This window comes from Brachyhypopomus gauderio, chromosome 7, assembly GCF_052324685.1.
Source record: "Brachyhypopomus gauderio isolate BG-103 chromosome 7, BGAUD_0.2, whole genome shotgun sequence".
Taxonomy (NCBI): domain Eukaryota; kingdom Metazoa; phylum Chordata; class Actinopteri; order Gymnotiformes; family Hypopomidae; genus Brachyhypopomus; species Brachyhypopomus gauderio.
This window is the reverse complement of record NC_135217.1, coordinates 30,766,128-30,783,096: the sequence shown is the minus strand read 5'-3', so window position 1 is coordinate 30,783,096 and position 16,969 is coordinate 30,766,128. Positions and strand designations below refer to the sequence as shown.

The following is a 16,969-nucleotide window of genomic DNA, read 5'->3' as shown; positions in this document are numbered from 1 at the left end:
ATTTTTATGCGCAAGTATCCAGATGTGTTAACGTTCAGAAAGGAAACTTTCGGTAACTTTAGTCTGTTTCTTTGATGTGTTATTTTCCCCCCCAGATTTTTACCGGAACGTACCAATGTTGCACCGTTGAAGAGGAAAACACTCCATTGCAGTCGTATGTCCCTCTGTGCATGATTTTTTGGTATGGACATATAAAACTAATTAGTATTTCATCTTGAATGAGGTGAGTTGCATCACCGTCTAGACTGTGAGAATCTCAGCGGTTGAATCATTAGCCATGATGCTAGCTGCTGCGCTACGTAAATTATTGTCTATCTAAGGAGAGACGGAATAACACACTTTTCAAGACAAACTTTCGACCAGCTTCTTTAATGAACAGTTATATATGCTCCGTACTAAAACGAGAGGCCCCATACAAGTCTTTTCGTCAAAGAAAATCGTGTAAAGTTCAGAATCCGTGTCTACTAACAGTCATAAAATTGGCAAAATTGTCCTACGAAGCTAAGATATAAGCTGGCGACACGAGTTAACTATGTTAACTAACCTAACTAACTACGGACTATAACGGCTGACCAAACTTACAATAATAATCACCGACATCACAGACACTGTAGTTACCTCAGTTTGTGTCTAATCAGTAAATGGACCTCAGTAAGTTCATGAGGTATCTAGCTGGCTAGTTGAGTAGCCTACAGTTTTTACGGTGTTAATTTTGTGAGAGTAACAAAAAAAGTAACTAGTTAGTTTTTCTAATTGTGTATCTTGTATCTTACCGTTACTTAGCTAAGGTCAGACGCGCGAGCAGGCGTCCTCACTTCTGACTAACTAGTGTAACTGTGATTAACTAGTGTAACTGTGATTAACTAGTGTAACTGCCATTAAATAGTGTAACTGCTATTAACTAGTGTAACTGTGATTAACTAGTGTATCATTTGTGATATAAAGTAAATCACACGTTTTTAATCCAGGTTTTCCAGCCAGTCCAGTTATTTTGTTCTGTTCCAGATCTTCACACACTTAAACCAGATAAGGAAGGGCTCCGAAAAGGGGGAAAAAAGTGTTTTGTGGACTGGTTTACGACAGTCAAGGACTAGATTTAGAAGTTCTGATTCACTGCGTTTACTGATGCTTTGCTCATATTCCCTGTGAGTCAATGTTTGCATTCAATGCACAACTGAAAAGTTATGCATGTCACTCCTGGCACACAGAGGAAAACATTTTTCTATCTTAATTCATGAATAAACTTTGCTATAAGTCTGAAACGAAACATCCTTATAGGGCCATGGTTGTACTGTCTGACAATCTACACGTTGTGGCAGCTGATTTGGACAGAGTGGCATGCAGTGTTGGCAGGTTAGCTTGGAGCAGGTGGTTGGTGCTCTGTGTGAGTGATCCGCTCTCTCTCCTGCAGGACAGTGCAGCCAAGCTGCCAGGGGAACCTGCAGCGATTCTTGGCCCAGCTAGGGTGCATTGAACTGGGCAACATCTGCTGAGGCCTCCCTTCCTCCCTGGACACCACCATGGTAAGGGCCAACATCACTGTCAGTTGGAGCTTTGGGAGAAGCGGCGTGTAACCGCGGTTTCCATCCAGCCGAGTCAGTTTCGATGACCATATCGAACATGCTTCTGCAAAGTGCGTCACCATTTAGTAATACAAAGCCAAAAAGGATTTCCCCGAACACGTGCGTAGACGTGCCCAGGAGTGGTCTAGAGGCCCTACTCCGGTCCCGGCAGGACTGTGCTCCAGACTTGCGTGGAGTCTCCCAGGTTGCATCCGACGGCGTTCTCTCGGGGAGGGGAGGTGGGCAGTGGGGCCGAGGATTTAGCGTCTAGCTGCCCAGGCGGCAGGCTGTGAGCTGGCAGACTTGGGATTGGCTTGTGGGTTTCCCGCCTCCGTCTGGCACAGGGAAGAGAACCCCTGCACTCAGGCCTGGCTGCGTCTTACCTGGGAGAGGAAAAAACGGAAGATTAAAAAAATATATATTTTTTAGTTTAATACTCGCATACAATTATGTTAAGGTTTATGTGAAACCTAAAAAAGTATTTGAAGCATAAAAAATTAGTCATACTTTTATTAATATTGAGAACGTTAATACCAATACTAGACTTTCCCCATGAAGCTGCCGAGGCCATGGTGGGAGTCAGACGTCTGGACGGGTCTTGATGGTTCGGTTTTTGGCACTGGACCATCTCCTTGTGGGATTCCACTGCCCTCATCCTGGTTATGCTTTTTATTTGTTTAACAATTCTCCATCTGTGGTTTCAGTAATGCCCACTAATTCAGTCAGAACAGACTACACTACACCAATGGACTATTGCCAACAAAATGTATTCCACAAAATGTATTCCTCGTGTGACATGCAGGACATGTATGACGTGTATATATAGTGCCTTACAAAAGTATTCAGCACCTTTAAGTCACTAGATTAATGTGGATGTGCCATGTGTCAACATCCCAGTGTGTTAGGTCAGCTCATCCAACATCCCAGTGTGTTAGGTCAGCTCATCCTACATCCCAGTGTGTTAGGTCAGCTCATCCTACATCCCAGTGTGTTAGGTCAGCTCATCCTACATCCCAGTGTGTTAGGTCAGCTCATCCTACATCCCAGTGTGTTAGGTCAGCTCATCCTACATCCCAGTGTGTTAGGTCAGCTCATCCTACATCCCAGTGTGTTAGGTCAGCTCATCCTCCCCTCATCCACTTACCTGTTTGTCTAGCCAGTTGTGAAGTATCGCTACTTGGCTTCCAAGTGCTTTCTGAGTGTTTTCTTGTATTCCTGTTTTCTGTGTTGACGATATTGTTTATGTTTCTGTCATTTGGGTTTGCTCTTCTGGATTTTGACAACCCGTGTTTCCCCTTTTTGTCATTTTGGGTTTCAATTCTGCGGTGTTTCTACTGTGGTTCTGGTGGATCTCTTTTGGCTCATCTATACTTGTTTAGAATTACCGCTCTGGCTATTCCACGACCGTCTGAGCTTTCGCAGTGCATTACACCAAATTACCCATGATACTTTGATATTTCATGGTGGGTCATATTTTATTTTAAAAGCCAGACTCAGTTATTTTTACTGGTAGAATCTTACCCAACAGATTTAATATATTATGCAAGTAATAAATGCTCTTCATGGAGGTCTCTGAAGCTGTGGATGCTTCAGAAAGGGAAGCTTGGAAGGAGCTTCACCTTCCAGCACAACAGTGCTCCCAAACGGCAAAGCCAGAGTGGTCGGACCTCAGGCAGGTGCATGTTTCTGGCCCTGTTTGAGCCGGCCTGACATTCTGCAGCACGTTCTGAAAACGGCAGTCTCAGAATCATCTGAACGACCTGAACAACCTGGAGCAAATGTGCCATGAACAGTGGGCAAACATCACCCCGCTGTGCAGCACTGGTAGAACCTTATCTAACAGACTTTAAGCTGGTATTACAGAAAAAGGCGTTTATACCAAGCAGTAGTATGAAAGAGATATTTATGAATACAGCATTTTAAATTCTTTTATTTTTGTTTTAATGCATTTTGACTTTAAATGGTTGCTGGCATCAAAATACTGTCTGGAACTGTCAATGTGTCTTTCGTATCCCAGATAAATCTGAAGACTTTTAAGGGCGTTGAATACTTCTGCAATGTAAATGTATGTACGTGTATGACTGACCCAGGAACAGAAATGACACTAATGCCACTGGTGTCATTAAAAAGTACTGCTTCATTATGCAGATTCTACACTGTAGGATATGAAAGGCCAACATAGTTTTATTTGTTCTATAATAATAGCTATAATAAAGAGTTCTGATTTGCATTTAAAATGGATGCACAATTGTTTATTACTCATTTTCGTTTAAAGTAAACCAATAAATTCCTCCATTTGTTTCCTCTTCCTGCCCCTCCCTGAACAAGCTCTGTGGGTGAATGAGGTAGTCCCGGGTGGAGTACCTGCTCAGTAACGCGTTGGGACATGGCTCAGATGGCTTGGGTTAGAGTGGGTGGAGTAGTGGGTGTTCAGGAGGAGGGCCACAGGAGACCCGTCAGACGGCCACAGGTCATCCCCAGCGAGTGTGTGCAGACCTGCGGAGATTAGCTCTCCTACCTGGCACGTTCAGCTCGCTGCGTGATGTGCATAACCCCGATGTTAATATTTGATGGAGTGCGGGCTGCCCGAGTGTTTCTGAGGGAGGCTTAGCTGTCTCCAGGGTTAAGCTGGCTGTGAATAATTGATGGCCCGCAGATTCATCTATGACTGTGCGAGCGTGTTAATAGAATAATGCAATAATGCACTTACTGACTGTGCTGAAAGAATAATTAGTGTGTGTGTGTGTGAGCGAGTGTGAGAGAGAGAGAGAGGGCATGTGTTTGGGGAAAAAATATAAATGTAAATTGTATGTTTGTACAGGACCATGGATAACTCATGTATATAGGCCATGCAGTCTCACCATACACACACACACACACACACACACACACACACTACAGTCCTATAGAAAATGACATCAGTATCTTCAGGTCCTGCTGTTCCATATCCATCTAGATTAGCCCTCAGACCCAATCTCTCCTCTCTCATTGATTTTCTGTTTGTTTTTCAATCACATTATTTCCCGTGTGCAGTACACCAGCCCACGGCTAAATGGCCCCTCTCTTACTAATTGGACGTTTAATTAGATCACAGATATGGTCCAATTAGGTGCCGCTGGGGGTATGGGGTTAGCCCCAGGGTTGTGTGTGTGTTTGTGTGTGTGTGTGTGTGTGTGTGTGTGTGTGTCTGGGTTGTATGTGTTTCTGCAAGTGCAAATGTGACCGTACAAGCAAAAAGAAATGTCTTGGCCTGTGCTGGCTCATTAAAGATGTTAGATGGAGTCTATCCCCCCCTGAGCAAAGCCTCTAGTGGCCTATCCTAGCAACCGGTAGCATTGTGCTTAAGAGCCCCGACCGTACCATTGCTCAGCCACGGGGGAGGGTCAGAGCCACAAGTGCAACCATGGTTAAAATCAATGTGGCACTACCTACTTCCTATTACACTCCCTCCATTATAGATCAGGGATTGATCCTGAGTCTCATTGATATTAGAGGCCCTGTCAATCACTGTGCTTAAACAAACATAATAACACACAGAACTACCATATAAGTGGGCTCGCTGTCATTCTGGAAGGAAGTTAGTTTTAGGTTGAGATTCCTTTTGAAATCTAGGCTTTGTACTCTAAAATATAAAAAAATCCACTTTTTACTAAGAATGCGTCATTTGATGATGGGCATGAAATTAGTACTGGTATTATAAGTCCTAAGCATTTTCTTTGGTTTGTATTTCTGTAGTTTTGGTTAAAGATGAAAAGGAAACTGAAACAGAAAAACACTTTCTGGCACATTTCTGGGCTTTAATGTTTTTATCATTTCAGAATAATGGCACTTTCCTGTTCACTACTGATATGTTAGGCAAGTTACTGAGATTGCTTTCAAATTAGACGCTGTGTTGAAACCTGTGATGTTCTAGCGTCATTGTCAATAACGTATTTCTTTTACAGGCAGCCTTTCCATTTTCACTCCCTTTTTTGCCGTGTTGATGGCTTTCTGATTTCAGTCTCATTTTCAGCATGTAAGATGTGTGATATACTAGGAATACATCAAAGTGAGACTTAGCGAGGCCAAAACCTTTCACTTCCTGTGGTGATCTCCATATTGGTCTTGGTAGTGTGATGTGTTTGCTTTGCTGTATTGTGCGACTCACCTAGTGTTTTTAATGCCACCTTTGGTTACACTGCCAACTAGAGTTGCATGAGACATCGAAAGATCTGTTTTTTTCATTCTTCGATGTTGAAACGATTCAATTCTCTAACATTTTGATGCTTTCGATACTGAATATACATGTAAGGTATGAGCAAGGTTTCCTTTAAAAATCAAGCTTTTGCGAAAAATAGTTCTGCATATTTTATGTTCATATAATAGAAGGACTTTATATTTTTTTATTTTTCTGATATTGTTTCGCAGGTATGGTTTTTGTATCGAGACTGTGTGATACTACACATTAAATTGGTATCGAAGTCAAAATTCTGGTATCGTGACAAGCCTTCTACCAACTCTGACCAATCACTAAGTGAGCTAATTCAACACTGACCAATAACCAAGTAAATCAATTCTACACAGACCAATCAACTGAATCAATCCATGAGGAGACCATGCATCCTTTTGCCCATGCTGCACCACCAAGGCTCAGGCACTCGGTTTTGAAGTGCTTCATGTTTCTTTCCTTTCCACATAGAGCAACTGAGGACATTTATATTTTGGTATTTATTTTAACTAAACTGTTCATAAAACTTTGTATCAGAGGTGTGTGGTTTTTTAAAATTAGGTTACAAATTTCTGTGCTGTGAACACGGCATTAGTGTTGATAATGTGACAGCAGCATCATTGCATTAACAAATGTCCATCTCCTAATATTTGATCATATACTGAGTTGAATACTGAGTATTCGACCATATAATTGAGAGTTGTAGCCACACTCCCCAGTTTCATAAGACACACTGGGCGCGTGGCCTAGCTGGGATTTGTCTTTATCCAGACGTAATATAAATAAGCGTTCACATTGTTCTTGCAATCATACTGTAGCAGACAGAATAACTGTGGTTCACTTAATGCTATATAATGTTGGGTGAATCGCCCTTTAAATTCAGGCGTTGGTTAGGTAAAAAGTCTTAAGCAACCAGTTATTCCAATGAAGGTAGGTGCAGTTTTACTGCTTGGCGCCGAGACCCTCCACCCGTGAGTCAGACTGAGATTCTTTCCTCGGCGGTAGTATGCACCGAGAAGTGCCGCCTTCCCAGGCGAGCTCCATCTGCCGGTTTGCGGTCCCTGAAGAACGCGGTGTGTTGCCAGCCAGCGTAGCACAAGCACGGGCACACTCACCAGGGACTCGGCCTCAGACACAAACAGGCGCCTCGCGCAAACAACTCAGCGACGTCGACGACACTCCCTCACCCGAGACGCACGATGAAGAGATGAGCAGCCGCTCCCCCCAAACTGAGCGCAGGAAGTTCCTGAATGTGTTGAAATACGCAACGTATGTGTGTATAAGGGCTTAATTGTGTTGTGTTTAGTTAGCCTTTTTTTTTTTTTTTTTTTGCTGTGATTGACAGTTCTGGAGTCTTGTAATTGTATTACCCTGCACAGCAGAGGCCACCACACCTCTTTTACCTTAGGGGCTTATTTGTCGCATTGCATTATGGGTAATCTTAGCTAATGAGGCGCGTGGTGACCATGCCACTCAGACCCAGTGTCCCAGTGGATTGCATCCACCAGGAGCAAAAAGGGTTTCTCTCTTGGGAGAGAGCGTTAATGATTGGTCCCTTGAGATTGAGGCAGAATCTCATTGGTTGTACTCTGCCTCCCCTGTGATTAGGTGGCAGTGTGGGTACAGGGTTGCTCTCCCTGGTTTAGACACAGAGTATGAGTGGCAGATTTGAGCTGGATGCTATGGCCATTTAGCTGCCAAAGACTACACACAGACACACACGCACACAGACAATCCTCTCCACTAAACCTCTGACCCTACTGTGTGTTTTCATTATTCTCTCTCTCTCCTTAAATCCTGACTCAGCTGGTCGATCCTTAAGATGCTGGTAGGGAGTCACTTGGCAGGGCCCAACAGCTTGAAACACACACACACACACACACATGCACGTACATACACACGCACACACCTGCAAGCACACACATACACATGCATGTACACACACACACACACACACGTACACACAGTGTCTCCTCCTTTTGTCTACATATCATGCGAATTCCTGATGTATTCTGGAGTGTCGGCAGAAAGGTGTGTGTGGGTGTTTGCGTGCAAAGTTTGGCCTTTGATGATACTGTGTTTCTTCCATAACATGACTAAGATTCATGGCTGCTTATGCTTGGCAGATAAATGTTTCCATGAGAAAGAAACTGGAGGTGAATATGTTTAAACTGGTAACAAAGTCATCCACACTTGTTTACAGATTATTTGTTTACTTCTACAGAATTTTTTTCAACAGTAAATGGGGCTGCTATTTCCAAATTTTTCAGATATTAAATTGAATTACAGTAAATGGTGGAAAATGCTAGATTGTTTACAAAGACATCTAAGTGTTAATGTGGCAGGTTTGAAAGGCACACGGGCTTTTTAGTGATTTAACTTCATTGTGTGTAAGTGTGTGTGCATGTGTTTGTGTTTGTGCGTGTGTGTTGCATCCTGAAGGAAATTGGGGAAAGCTTGTGGTCTCTATGATCGAAGCCTCCATAAAAAGCTGCTGTCATGGAAAATCACTTCCCATGCAATGGGCAAGCATGCACGCTAACACACACACACACACACACACACACACACACTTCATTCATCACACGTATACCTCTCCCCCAAAATGCATCCCTCTGCCATCTTTTTTCCACATCATGATTCCAGATTTTTGTGTGTGTGTGTGTGTGTGTGTTTGCATGTACCTTTTGATTATTAGTTTTCCTTAGTTCCTAAGAATTCAGAGTCACACTGAATTATAGCATATCAGACATCATTTAAAAGCTTTACTTATAAAACACACAGACGTACACATTACAGAAGTAGCTGTAACTCTGAAGAGGTTTATGAGTCTGCATTAATTACAGTACCTAATCTCAATTACCCCCTCCCGGAGGATCGTGAGAACATTGTAGCTAATTGTTTTAGTGTGGGTGGTGGGCGGAGTGAGACTGAATGAGCAAATATAACCAAACATTTTGGCACTCTGAAACTGAATGTGAGCTGGAAGCGTATAAAATGGTGTTGGGGGGGCTGTGTTAATCTCAAGTGTGTATTTATGATTAATCAAATCCAAGGCGATTGAAGTTGGGTCCTTTACACAGCAGACGCCAACAGCCTAAGGCACAGTGTAGGTTCAGCCCTGAAGTCACCCTGCTGGGGTGCTTGTGGGTTCTCCTGGCAGAGGTCAAGGCGAACGTGTCGATGCCCGGCTGGTGTGCACACTACAACAAAATGAATGAATTAAATAAATGAAAAGACTGGAGCCTTCTGAGCTGGTATACCAGCCTTACTGCAGCAATGCCACTTTATCTGTATCACTCTTTTTTGTCTGTACGCACTGACTGTACTTCATGTCCGTGTGAGTTTGTGTGTACTTAAAACCACAATAATTGATTTTTTTAAACTGTTCTTGCAATATTGATGAGCATGAATAAAAAATGAGTCAGGGTGTGCCCCTTATGGGGACCCGCCCCCTGCCTGTTACTTCCTGTCTGCGGATTATCAAGCTCTTCCTGTCTGAGAACACTGAGATATATATGCTGTGTATGTACACTACTCACAAAATAGTGAGGTATATTTGGCTTTCGGCTGAAATTTCAGGATGAACCTAAAACGCACTCTAACCTGTACAGGTGAACTTAATGTGATCTTCTCTAAACTTTTGAACGCACACGTCCAACTGTTTAATGTTTCGGTACATTTTGCACTATTTGCCGTTCCCTAACGAGGAGCTTAACAGCAAAATTCACAAGAGGTGTTTGATCCAACGAATCGACCAATAAATGCCCTGCTTCAGTTAGAACTGGTATTTAAACTGTCCTCCTCATCGTGCTGTTCACATTTTGACATCATGAGACCAAGATGGCAACTAACAATTGATCAGCAGTACCAACCGAGGATTCAAACAGGATGTTCTCAGATGGAAGTGCGCTGGGCTTGGTGTCTCGGGCTGTTCAGCAGGGAGCAACAGAGATGGAGAGAGACTGGGAAAAAGGAGCCACAGAAAAGCGTAGAAGTGGACGCCCTTTGGCCACATCCCACACTGATGGCCGCTTCAATGTGAACGGTGCCCTGTGGAAGCGGATGATGAATGCCACACAACTCCAGGCACATTTAACGGAGGTGAGGGACATCCACGTGTCACATCAGACCAATCGAAACCGCTTGGATCAGAGTGGCCTGCGTACTGGACGACCTGCAAAGGTACCTGACCACACCGCCGGGCAGAGGCGTCGCCGTCTTGCATGGGCCTGGGAGCGTTCACACTGGGTGAGACACCAGTGCTCTTCACTGGTGAAAGCCGATTCATGCTGAGCAGAAATAATGGCCCCCAACGATGTTGGAAGACGTCAAGGAGAGCGCTATGCATCAGCCACCGTTGTCACCAGACGAGCCTTTGGTGGTGGTGTTGGTGTGGACAGGTGTGTCCAGTCAACACAGGACTGCCCTACACTTTGTGACAGGTCCATACTGCTTGAACATCAATTAACATCATCATTAATCCAGTCATTGTGTCTCTGCATGAACAACACCGGCCTAATTTCATCTTCATGGACAACGATGCTTATATCATTAGTGAGTGGCTGCTGGAGACTGAGGTTCCTTAAATGGAGTGGCCTGCACTTTCTCCACACCTGAATCACATAGAAAACCTATGAGATCAGCTGAGTCGCTGCGTAGAGGCTCATAACTCTGTACCCCAGAACTTGAGGGTCCTTCAAGAGGAGTGGGATGTTATACCTCAACAGACATAAGTGAACATGATGAGACGTCATTGTCCAGCTGGAATTGATGCACGAGGGCACTTGACAAGAGACATTGACATTTTTGGTTGGGTTATACCACCACTGTTATTGGCCTTTGTTTCAATAAATTGTACGAGGTGAGGAAATCACCATTGCATGCTTCTACTTAAATGCCCTGCTTTAATGACACAATATTACTGTAGTGTGAACGTTTTTCGTTTTCCTTAAGTTTCACGCAAAATCCAAATGCGAGTCGTGTATGTATGGGTCTGAGTGTATTTATGACTGTGAGAACCAACACCCAAATATAAAGATGTTGTCAATATCATGAAACTGAAATTGTCACAGCTAAATTGTGAAATCTGATAAGTGTGTGTGTGTGTGTGTGTGTGTGTGTGCGCTCCAGGCAACACAGTCATCCCTGAAGTCATCAGGTTTTGCCCCTTTGAACTCTCAGGTGCATGCAGCAGCTGTGAATGGAGACAGGAGCTCCTTACAGAGACTAATCACAGGTATTTACGATCTCTCTCTCTTACACACACACACACTCACACCTGACAGAGACTAATCACAGGTATTTATGATCTCTCTCTCTTACACACACACACTCACACCTGACAGAGACTAATCACAGGTATTTACGATCTCTCTCTCTTACACTCACACCTGACAGAGACTAATCACAGGTATTTACAATCTCTCTCTCTTACACACGCACTCGCACCTGACTGAGGCTAATCACAGGTATTTACAATCTCTCTTAAACACACACACTCACACCTGACTGAGACTAATCACAGGTATTTACAATCTCTCTCTTAAACACACACACTCACACCTGACTGAGACTAATCACAGGTATTTACAATCTCTCTCTTACACACACACACGCACACACACTCACACCTGACAGAGACTAATCACAGGTATTTACGATCTCTCTTACACACACACTCACACCTGACTGAGACTAATCACAGGTATTTACGATCTCTCTCTTACACACACACTCACACCTGACTGAGACTAATCACAGGTATTTACGATCTCTCTCTTACACACACACTCATACCTGACTGAGACTAATCACAGGTATTTACGATCTCTCTCTCTTACACACACACACACTCACACCTGACAGAGACTAATCACAGGTATTTATGATCTCTCTCTCTTACACACACACACTCACACCTGACAGAGACTAATCACAGGTATTTACGATCTCTCTCTCTTACACTCACACCTGACAGAGACTAATCACAGGTATTTACAATCTCTCTCTCTTACACACGCACTCGCACCTGACTGAGGCTAATCACAGGTATTTACAATCTCTCTTAAACACACACACTCACACCTGACTGAGACTAATCACAGGTATTTACAATCTCTCTCTTAAACACACACACTCACACCTGACTGAGACTAATCACAGGTATTTACAATCTCTCTCTTACACACACACACGCACACACACTCACACCTGACAGAGACTAATCACAGGTATTTACGATCTCTCTTACACACACACTCACACCTGACTGAGACTAATCACAGGTATTTACGATCTCTCTCTTACACACACACTCACACCTGACTGAGACTAATCACAGGTATTTACGATCTCTCTCTTACACAAACACTCATACCTGACTGAGACTAATCACAGGTATTTACGATCTCTCTTACACACACACTCACACCTGACAGAGACTAATCACAGGTATTTATGATCTCTTTCTCTTACACACACACACTCACACCTGACAGAGACTAATCACAGGTATTTACGATCTCTCTCTCTTACACACACACTCACACCTGACAGAGACTAATCACAGGTATTTACAATCTCTCTCTCTTACACACGCACTCGCACCTGACTGAGGCTAATCACAGGTATTTACAATCTCTCTTAAACACACACACTCACACCTGACTGAGACTAATCACAGGTATTTACAATCTCTCTCTTAAACACACACACTCACACCTGACTGAGACTAATCACAGGTATTTACAATCTCTCTCTTACACACGCACACACACTCACACCTGACTGAGACTAATCACAGGTATTTACGATCTCTCTCTTACACACACACTCATACCTGACTGAGACTAATCACAGGTATTTACGATCTCTCACACACACACTCACACCTGACAGAGACTAATCACAGATATTTACGATCTCTCTCTTACACACACACACACACACACACACACACACACCTGACTGAGACTAATCACAAGTATTTACGATCTCTCTCTCTCACACACACTCACACCTGACAGAGACTAATCACAGGTACACAGGCATACACACACTCACACATACACATAAATGCACATTTCATGTAGTGATCACAGGTGCAAGATCGTTTCTCTTCCTCTTCAGAGACGTGTCTGCCAGATCTTGTGAGTAAGAGCAGAGTGTGTGTGTGTGCAGGAGACCCGTGTCTCAGAGACCACGAGGACCAGTTCGGGAGGACTCCTCTCATGTACTGTGTGTTGGCTGACCGCTTGGATTGTGCAGAGACTCTACTGAAGGCAGGAGCTTCTGTCAACAAAGCCGACCACAGTAAAAGAACCGCTCTGCACCTCGCTTCCCAGAGGGTGAAAACACTTACACACACACATCGTCTCCGTACATACATACATACACACATACACCCACATATGTCTCTCTCTCTCTCTCTCTCTCTCTCTCCTACACACTCAAACACTCACTTCTCTCCCTCTCTTACAGAAACACACCCTCTCTGTCCTTATGTACACACACACACTCATGTTCAAATTTTTTATCACACACACCTACGTGTTCCTTCTCTTGGTGTTATTTTGGATTATTCTGTAGCGGTAACTTGTTGACGCAGTCCACAGCACGCGAGCCTGCTGGATGCCGAGCACTGAAGGGAGCTGTGATGTGAGGGCATACTGCCCCCTAGTGTTCACCTTCTCATCAGCGCTGCTTCAGTGCCTCAAGTGTCATTACAAGTGCCACTGGCTTGTGACATCCAGTTTTAATGTTTCTGCACCAAAACATCAAAAGTGGATTAAGGCACTCGTGCTCATAAACATAATCCTAAATTAAATGAATAATATGACTTCTGTGTGTTTGTGTGGGGATGGGGAGTGATGAGGGGAGTGATGAGGGGAGTGATGAGGGGAGTGGTGAGGGGAGTGGTGAGGGGAGTGGTGAGGGGAGTGATGAGGGGAGGGACTGGAGTGATGAGGGGAGTGATGAGGGGAGTGATGAGGGGAGTGGTGAGGGGAGTGGTGAGGGGAGTGGTGAGGGGAGGGACTGGAGTGATGAGGGGAGTGATGAGGGGAGTGGTGAGGGGAGTGATGAGGGGAGTGGTGAGGGGAGTGATGAGGGGAGTGATGAGGGGAGTGATGAGGGGAGTGGTGAGGGGAGTGATGAGGGGAGTGATGAGGGGAGTGATGAGGGGAGGGACTGGAGTGATGAGGGGAGTGATGAGGGGAGTGATGAGGGGAGTGGTGAGGGGAGTGATGAGGGGAGTGATGAGGGGAGTGATGAGGGGAGTGGTGAGGGGAGTGATGAGGGGAGTGATGAGGGGAGTGGTGAGGGGAGTGGTGAGGGGAGTGATGAGGGGAGTGATGAGGGGAGTGATGAGGGGAGTGATGAGGGGAGTGGTGAGGGGAGTGGTGAGGGGAGTGATGAGGGGAGTGATGAGGGGAGGGACTGGAGTGATGAGGGGAGTGATGAGGGGAGTGATGAGGGGAGCGATGAGGGGAGCGATGAGGGGAGCGATGAGGGGAGTGATGAGGGGAGTGGTGAGGGGAGTGGTGAGGGGAGTGATGAGGGGAGTGGTGAGGGGAGTGGTGAGGGGAGTGGTGAGGGGAGGGACTGGAGTGATGAGGGGAGTGATGAGGGGAGTGATGAGGGGAGTGATGAGGGGAGCGATGAGGGGAGTGATGAGGGGAGTGGTGAGGGGAGTGATGAGGGGAGTGATGAGGGGAGTGGTGAGGGGAGTGGTGAGGGGAGTGATGAGGGGAGTGATGAGGGGAGTGATGAGGGGAGTGATGAGGGGAGTGGTGAGTGGTGAGGGGAGTGGTGAGGGGAGTGGTGAGGGGAGTGGTGAGTGGTGAGGGGAGTGGTGAGGGGAGTGGTGAGGGGAGTGGTGAGTGGTGAGGGGAGTGGTGAGGGGAGTGATGAGGGGAGTGATGAGGGGAGTGGTGAGGGGAGTGGTGAGGGGAGTGATGAGGGGAGTGATGAGGGGAGTGATGAGGGGAGTGATGAGGGGAGTGGTGAGTGGTGAGGGGAGTGGTGAGGGGAGTGGTGAGGGGAGTGGTGAGTGGTGAGGGGAGTGGTGAGGGGAGTGGTGAGGGGAGTGGTGAGTGGTGAGGGGAGTGGTGAGGGGAGTGGTGAGGGGAGTGGTGAGTGGTGAGGGGAGTGATGAGGGCAGTGGTGGATAGAGGGGAAGGAATGGAGGGGAGAATGGTAAAGTGAAAGAGGAGGGGTTGATGGCTTCCACTCTGACACCTAGATCAATAATAGCTGTAGCTTAGGGATTAACACACTAATTGGGCTGAGAATAGAGACCATGAACCCTGACACACACACACACACACACACACACACGGATCTCTCCAAAGTGTTTTATGTAGAGCTAAGCAGGCTAGAGCGGGTACTTGGACATAAGGGACATGTACCCCCCCCCCCCCCCCCCCCCCAGGGCAACGTGCGCTTCATGAAGCTCCTGCTGTCGAAGCATGCTGATTGGCTGCTGAAGGACCTGGAGGAAATGACGCCTCTGCACCTGGCGACCCGCCACACCAGCGCCAAGCCCCTGTCCCTGCTGCTGAAGCACATGGCACCAGGAGAAGTGGACACTCAGGACAGGAACAAGGTACCGCACGCACACACACTGCCGTAAACACTGTGTGGCCGGGCCAGGGGTCAGTCTGAGGTCACCTCGTGTGTGTGTGCGCGCGCGCGCGTCCGAACGGACGAGCAGATGTTCCCTGTGAAGTTGTACGGGAGGATATGGAGCCCATTTAAATAATATAATAAAATACATTTTCTCAGAGCCACTGCGCACAGACGGGCGTGCCGGGCCACCTGCTAGATGTGGGGTCTGTCTTCGTCCGCGCGACGAAGTGGCGCGAGGTCACTCCAGTGCGCGTGCTTCCAACCACGACTCCTCCAGGCCATCGTGCGGTCACGCATACATTAGCTTCGTGCTTCTACGAAGAATGACCGTGCCATAATAGCGCATGCTAGTAACCGTAGACACAGCTTCTTTCGTTGGCAGTAATAGCGCTGTTTAAAGTTGCAGTCATAGTAATTAGGTGTAATAGTTCTAACAGTATTAGTAATTTAGAGAGCGTGGGGGCGGGGAGGCGAACGCCAGAGTAATGCAGTCCAGACCGACTCCGCTCGCAACAATCGTTTCTCACAAACAGGGTGACCGGCGCGTCTCAGAACTTTGTGGAAAAACCTTTTATCCCGTGCCACACGGCATGAGAATTAATAACCTGGCCAAAAACATCCTGTAGTGAAACCCTTTAATACCCTACCAAATGATGGAAAGACCTCATAGTCCACATTAAAATGCTGATGTTACAAGCTGTGTTTGGCATGGTGTAAGTGTGTAGGTTTTGTCTGCTGGGACTACTGCTTATGTTGATCTGTGTAGCATTAGTCAGTGGTGGAGGAAGTACACACATCCAGTACTTGAGTAAAAGTACAGATACCCCTGGGACAACCGCACTCCAGGCAGAGTAGAACTATCTCATTTACATTCTCACTTGAGTTAAAGTACACACTTTAAAAAGTACTCAAGGATTCAAGCAGCTAAAGTTAAACGACGTTACTATGGTTTTCTTTAGTATCAAGTACAGGGTTGCCAACTTTTGAAGATCGCTTGGAGTGAGATTTGAACCTGGAGGAGATGGCAAACGTAAATTGTTGATTTGGGGGGGGGGGGGGTGACGAACGTGAAGTGGACACAAATTAAGTATTATATCGTGATCGATCGATCGCCGATGGTTGGCGCCAGAGCGAACTAGTAACTCATTTAATCATATATATGGATCAGAGGTAAATAAGATTTTTTAGATTTTTTTTTCGGTGTGAGAAATCGGAAGTGTGGCGTGAGAGCGTGTGAAGACAAATGCGTGAGAGTTGGCAGCCATGCAAGTAGGTTTGAGAGAAAATCGGTTCAGTGGAATATCACAATATTTTGGGTTTAAGAAAAGCATTGATATATAGAGGCTGCAAACTTTTTTATTTGATCCATATTTAATTCTGAATATTTTAGATATTTATACATTTTTTAATGTTATGTGGCATCCATTGTTAAACTACAGTTTCTAAAATAGATAAAATAAGTAGATGTCATTTTTGAGGGATCATTTGCAAAAGACAATTAAAATTAAAAAAGTTAAATTTTTTAAATTCTACACTGTTGAACATCCACAGGGGGAATCTGAATAATTTA

General features: G+C 45.3%; 1 protein-coding gene across 1 annotated transcript in view; it reads left to right on the top strand.

Annotated features, from left to right (window-relative positions):
• The first annotated feature begins 11 nt into the window (after positions 1-11).
• invs (inversin) overlaps positions 12-16,969 on the top strand; it is a 32,526-nt gene continuing 15,568 nt past the window's right edge. The window contains exons 1-5 of the mRNA XM_077013154.1: positions 12-223; positions 1,412-1,523; positions 10,903-11,008; positions 12,952-13,118; positions 15,203-15,376. Of these exons, the coding sequence (XP_076869269.1) occupies positions 1,521-1,523; positions 10,903-11,008; positions 12,952-13,118; positions 15,203-15,376 (450 nt within the window). The 5' untranslated portion in view covers positions 12-223; positions 1,412-1,520. The remainder of the gene's footprint in view (positions 224-1,411; positions 1,524-10,902; positions 11,009-12,951; positions 13,119-15,202; positions 15,377-16,969) is intronic.